The sequence below is a fragment of the Pinus tabuliformis genome, chromosome 5_2 (assembly GCF_031772625.1).
Source record: "Pinus tabuliformis cultivar Carrire ecotype Pingquan chromosome 5_2, CPIR1, whole genome shotgun sequence".
Taxonomy (NCBI): Eukaryota; Viridiplantae; Streptophyta; class Pinopsida; order Pinales; family Pinaceae; genus Pinus; species Pinus tabuliformis.
In genome coordinates, this window is record NC_142306.1 from 482050351 (window position 1) to 482057264 (window position 6914).

At 36.4% G+C, this 6914-nt stretch overlaps 1 protein-coding gene across 8 annotated transcripts in view; it reads right to left on the reverse strand.

Annotated features, from left to right (window-relative positions):
* LOC149159758 (golgin candidate 3-like) overlaps positions 1 to 814 on the reverse strand; it is a 376835-nt gene extending 376021 nt beyond the window's left edge. For 3 of the 8 annotated variants that reach the window (XM_089436562.1, XM_089436560.1, XM_089436563.1), the window contains exon 1: positions 287 to 814. In XM_089436562.1, the coding sequence (XP_089292688.1) occupies positions 287 to 460 (174 nt within the window). In that variant the 5' untranslated portion in view covers positions 461 to 814. The remainder of the gene's footprint in view (positions 1 to 286) is intronic. The other 5 variants (XM_089436564.1, XM_089436558.1, XM_089436565.1 and 2 more) reach the window with 3 other exon arrangements.
* Positions 815 to 6914: the final 6100 nt, after the last annotated feature.

The window sequence follows — 6914 nt, forward strand, 5'->3', positions numbered from 1 at the left end:
TGGACTGGCAATTGGCTCAATTCAGAGAACCGCATCCTTTCAATTGGCCATCACTATCAATTCAAATCACCACCCAACGGGGCAACAAGCATGACTGTCTTTCAGAACCAAGCCATCTAAAACCGTGATCCGAATTTTACAGAAAACACAATGCTACCAATATCGGGGACCGTAGTTGAAATAGGTGTTTCATATTTAACAAGAGAACGGTCACGGGATCGAAACCCAAGAGGGTATTGCCAAAAAATAAAACGAAAACTTCTATAAATCAGATCAGAAGCCATACCTCGGCCTTGACATTGGAATCTATTCCATTGGCAAGAAGGGGCTTTCGCTCAGCGGATCCTTCCGGTGGCCTGCGCTCAGATCCTCCTCCAATCTCAAGCTCATCTGCAGTATCCTGAACATCTGAGACAATTTGCGAAAGATTTTCCTTGAAAGTTGCAATGGTAGTCCACATCGTATCCAATTTCAAAATCCAGTTTTAATTGAGAAATTAGCTTCAATTAAGGGCATCTCTCCGATATTGCAGATGTCTGCCTGGTTTATCAGAATACGCTGCGGGCAATTGCATGCGCCCTCGAATTTGGTCACCTCTGGCTTTAGTTTTTGAAGTAATTGTAAATTTATTTTTCCAGCTATATTGGCTGCGAGATCTGTACAGAGCGGAGAAGATTTTGAAAATTATTAGACCTCTGCAACGCTTTTCAATGACAAATATAGCGTGAAAGCGGTGCATTCGTTTGTTTTTCGGGGTCTAATTTCGACCCAACAAATTTTCAATAGAAATAAATTCACGCGGATTTCACGATTTTGTGCATTTTGGACATTCGTACGGGTTGTGTGTTTTTTCCCTGCCTTGTACATTGACGTCCTTCGTATTTTCTCTATTTTTTAGGTTACGAAAGAAAGAAAGAGAAATTGTAAAAAGGAAATTTCAATATTGATTTTTCCTCTAGGAAACTTTAATTAATACGAAATTTATTATATAAAAATGTTACTATAATTTATTAGGAATATTTAATAATAATTATTTTGAATGGGCAGTCCACATATTTCTAAAAATTGAATAGTTTTAAATGATTAAGAGTCAAAATGTCAGAGAAAGAATAAATATAATCAGTTAAAAGAAAACTAATAATTATATTATAAAAGTGAAATTATGCAGATAATTAATGATAAATAAATATTTAAAATAGATTATAAAATAAAATGGGTTTCAAATTAGAATTTTAATGTGAAAATGTTATTCTTGCCTTTAAGAAGGGTTAGAGTTATTTATGGTCTTTTTAAACACAACCTTGAAGTTTTGAGCTTAGGTCATACAATGTCATGGCCTTTTATCTATCCTTAGTATACTTTGAAGATGATGATAAGAACTAATTGCAATTTTCAAGTCATGGGATGAGCTATTGGAGATTTGGAGAAACACGTGTGCATTTGAGGAGAAGAAGATCTATTATACAACTACTGCAGATGGTATGTACAATGAACCATATGGAAGCAAGAGCATATAGAGGAGGAACATTTCCCACTAGCTAGTTTAGGAGTTATTGATGTCACCACTGCAGTCCAGTCCATCCATGTCCTTAAAATTCTCCATGCCAAGGTATTATGGAACCTCTATGAAGCTTTTTGTCATCATCACTTTCTAGGATTATACCCCCCTTATCAAAACCTATTTCTAATACACCAATTGTGGGTAAGCTTGGCAAGAAACACAAAATATGTATCAAATCTAAGCCATAGAGAATTACGATGGTGTTAGGGTGTAATGTAGGCATGGAAAAGGTTGAGACTCTCATGGAGACGACTTTGGTTGGAAGATTCATGGGTAAAATGGTTAAGGGAGCTTTGATGTGGAACTAGTTGGAAATTGGATGGGCCGGAATCATGGGTTATACTCCATATTTTCAATTGTTGGTTAAAGGTTTGATCTTCTTTGAGCTTCTAAATGAACTCAATGAACTAAAATCCTAATACAAACCTAGTTTTGGGTCCCTTTAAGTATTTTTCTGCATTAATGGAACCTAGTTTTTCAACCCTAAGAGAGGACCTTTCCCAATGTAGGACATGTGGGTTCTGATTCCAGGCTTCCCAGTGGAATTATGGAATGAGGAATCTTTGTTAGTTATTAGTAATGCATTTGAAAAACTAGCCACACTATAAGAAAACCTCTTGACTAATCTAAACCATAGGATTGCTAAGGTATTGGTCAAATTTGACTCAAGGGAAGGTCTTCCAGTCGATCTAGATATTGGTTGGGGTGAGCAATACTTTACAGATAAGTTAGACTATTGGAAAATTTTGTTTTGTTGCTCAACCTATCATGAGGTGGGGCACCTTTGGAGGGACTGTAAATCACCAAGCACGAATTGGATTTTTAAGGATAAAATTTGGGTAAAAATTTTGTGGGAGTTGAAGTTACTAGTTATTTTTATTTGTTAACCTTTGGAGTTTATTACAATGACTTGTCACCTTTGGAATGCACAAAAGAAAGTCCAATAAGGGAACCTTCACAAGTCTCTTTCGGTTTCGACCCTCCCAAACCCCCTGGTCAAGAGCATATATAGTTATTACAAGGTGTGTTAGTCTCTTTGAACTCTGTCTTGGTTGTTTCAAATACTTATGAAGGTTCCCCTTCTACTTTAGTTGTGGGTAGTGTTGTTGTGTCCAATTAAAAACCCTAAATGGTCATAATCCTAAGGTTGTGTGCATGGCTCGTATCTCCCCTTACTTGTCCCAAGAACCAGCAGACACTTATGGAACTAGGAGGTAAGACTTGAGACCTACAAAAGTATCTAATACATTTAAGATGCTTTCAAGGAAATCCAACTCCAACATACCTCCATTGTCTTCTAGTTTCCAATTTTGACCTTGAAAACCAAAAAACTAGAGGATAAAGGGAAAGTTGAAGGAGGAGTTGTCATGTTTGTTAAAAATCCTAACATAGTGGGAAGAAAATATCACCTCTTTCGCAAAAACCAAGGCATTGGAGAAGGTTCTGCAATAAAAATATACAACCATTAATGGGAATTTTAGAGTAGATAAAACCATAAAGAAGGTGGCATAATTCTTATTCTATCTTTGAATGCGAGAGGGGTTGGGGTTCCCCAAATTGGTAAGCCCTTAGGAGATTGTTTAAAGTTTACAAGATTGCCATTGTGATGTTTCAAGAGACCATGTGTGATGCTTCCAAAGCCATTTTTGTATTGTTTATTTTGGTGAAATATTGTGTATTTTATTATGTTGTTGTTGAGGGTTTGTCCAAAGGTTCAATGACAAGTTGGAATTCTAGTTTTAGTATGATTTTAACACACTTTATTCCCATGGGTATTGTCTTATAAGGTAATTCAAAGGCTCTAGGAAAGTTGTTCAGATTAGCTAGATTCTTTGGGCCTTATGCAAATAGGGAACCATCATGGAATTTGATAAAAGAACAGGATTTTCTAGCAAGGGGTAATGTTGTTGTTGGGAGAGACCTTAATCTAACCTTAGGATCTAGAGAAGTGTGGGGAGAGATGGCTAGACCATACCAATTGGATAATCACTTTAATTTATTATTTGAGAACTTGAATTTGGTAGATGTTTTGCCATTGAAGCTAATTCCCTCCATAGAGAAATTCAAAAAGAGGAAGAGTTGTAATCTCCAAAAAGATGGATAGATTCCTTCTGGCTAGAAAAGAAATGGAAGAGGCTATAAGATACAAATCCTAATTTGAGATAGGTCATTCCTTTAAGCATTGTGTTAGCCCGCTTAGGTCAGAAGAAGTGGACAAGAAACCCCTTACTCCTTTCATATTTAACCATGTTTGGTTATGTGATGAGTATGTCATATTATGTTATGAAACCAGCTCAAAAAAAATAGAAAAGATAGATCAACACCTTATAAATCAACCTCTTCAGGGGGCAACCTCCTTTACATTACACAAATGAATAATTCTTGGATGATACAAATGACTAAACCTCATTTCTATATATAGGAGTCTAAGGGGTCACGATATAATCAAAGCCGATATAACAATAATAATACAAGGGCACAATAATAACAATAGTGGGCTTCTGTGGGGCACACTAATAACAATATGGGGACAATAGGGGCACAATAATAACAATAGTGGGCTTCTGTGGGGCACACTAATAACAATATGGGGACAATAGGGGCACAATAATAACAATAAGGGCTACAATGACAATAGTAATTGGGGAATCACTAGTATTATAGGGACCTAACATGCCCCTCTCCTTCAAAAAAAAATGTTGTCCTTAACGCTTGAGTAGTTTTGGATGCTTCTGTATAAAATTCTCATCCTCCCATGTGGAATCTTCAGCAGGTAAGTTCTTCCACTTGATGAGATACTCTGAAATTGATCGATTTCGTAGCTTTCAAGTTCTTGTTTCTGTGAATGCTTCAGGTTCCAATATGATTTTTCCTTCGTCATCAAGCTCTGGAAATATTGTTTGAACTAGGAACTTGTCACCTATAACCTTCTTTAAACATGAAACATGGAAAACTGGGTGCACTGGGGAAGCTACAAGAAGCTCCAATTTGTATGCCATAGTACCAATCTTTTGCAACACCTTGTATGGACCATAATACTTTGGTGATAATCTATTATCCTTCTTAGCTTACTTGAGGGACATTTGTTTATATGGTTGTAGCCGTAGGAATACCCAGTCACCTATATCAAAACTTCTTTCGCTGCGATGTTGATATGCTTATTGTTTCATTCTATTATGCGCCAAAGTGAGGTTATCCTTTAAGAGTTGGAGAACTTGTTGTTGATGCTCGATGCGACCTTCCACTACTTGAACCTTATAATTTTCTCTTAAATATGATGTGATGGATGGTGGATGATATCCATAAAGTGCCATAAATGGGGTCATTTTTGCTGCAGTATGGAAGGCAGTGTTATACCACCATTCAGCCAGAGGCAACCATTTGACCCATTGTGTCTGTTTATAAAAAACAAAGCAACGAATATATTCTTCCAAACATTTGTTTACTATATTAGTTTGCCCATCAGATTGAGGATGATAAGATGAGCTATGAGCTAACTGAGTACCGAGCCAAGAAAATAATTTTGTCCAAAAATTTCCAGTGAAAATGGGATCTCTGTCACTTACACTAATCTTTGGGTTTCCATGTAGCTTTTGAATTTTTTTTCATAAATGCAGTAAAAATTATACTGGCTTTAAATGGATGAGATAATGCACAAAAGTGTGCATACTTGGTAAGTCTGTCAACTACCACCATGATGACACTCTTTCCTTCGGACTTGGGTAAACCTATGATAAAATCCATTGAAACCTCCTCCCAACGTTGGCTTGGAATGGATAAGGGTTGTAATAGACCTCGGGTCTTAATTGTTTCAACTTTATTTTGTTGTTAAACCAAACATTCCGCCACAAACTTTTGAATATCTAATTTAAAGCCATCCCAAAAAAATCCTTCTTAACCCTATGGTAAGTTTTTAAAAATCTTGAGTGCCCTCCTAAGGGAGAAGTGTGCAATTCCATAAGAATCTTTTGTTCGATTTGGGAATTCTTACATAGGTATAAGAGATCTTTGTACCATAACGAATCATTTTTCCAGCTAAATGTACCAGATGTACTGGGATCTTGTTGTAACTTTTGAATGAGTGCTCACACTTCTTCTTCATTCTTCCATTCATCCCTTGCTTCGTTTATCCAATCTGGTTGGATAATAGAAATGGTGCAAAACAATGCTTCCACATCCTCATCCTTTCTTGAGAGTGCATCTGCCACAACATTTTGCTTCTCTTTTCTGTAGATGATTTCAAAGTCATAACCCAACATCTTTGTGACCCATTTTTGCTACTCTTCTGAAGATAATCTTTCTAAGCAGTATTTAAGACTATCATGATCCGTTTTTACCTTGAAGTGTCTTCCCATTAGGTAGGGTTGTCATTTCTTAAGTGCATGTAGTATTGCCAACATTTAAATACTTTCCTTTGATTGGACGACTTTTGAAAGTAATGGGTCTTTCTTCTTGCATTAAAACAACACCAATTCCATTTCCCAAGGCATCACATCCCACAATAAAGGTTTTTGTGAAGTCCGATGTAGCTAAAACCGGTGTTTGGCACATTGCCTCTTTAAGATGTTCAAAGGCCTTTGTTGCTTCTGGATACCATAAAAATTCATCTTTCTTCAATAATGTTGTTAGAGGTGCTGCTATTCTGCCATAATTCTTAACAAACTTGTGATAATAACATGTCAACCCGAGAAATCCTCGCAGATGTTTTATGGATGTGGGGATTTTCCATTCCTTAATGGATTTAATTTTGCTAGGGTCTACCTTAACACCTTCATGAGATACAATATGACCCAGATATTCCACCTCTTGTACTCCAAAGAAACATTTGGAGCTTTTTTCATATAATTGTTTCTCCTCCAATAGTTTGAGCACCCTATCAACATATTGAACATGATCCTTCCAAGACTTGTTGTAGATTAGTATATCATCAAAAAATACTAACACAAAATTTCTAAGGAAGGGTTTGAAAATGGACTTCATCAAACCTTGAAATGTAGAAGGTGCATTGGTAAGGCCAAAAGGCATGACCAAAATTTCATAATGACCCTCATGAGTTTTAAATGTTGTTTTAGGAATGTATTGTCTTCATTCTAATTTGATGATATCCAGAACGAAGATCCAACTTGGTGAAGTAAATTGATCCATGCAATTCATCCAATAATTCATCAATGACGAGAATGAGAAATTTATCTTTAATAGTAAGCTTGTTGAGCTCCCTATAATCCGGACACATGCGCCATGATCCATCCTTCTTGTGCACCAATACTACTGGAGCAAAGAAAGAACTTTGACTAGGTTGAATATACTAGCCTCTAGCATTTTTGCAACCGTACGTTCAATTTCACTCTTTTGG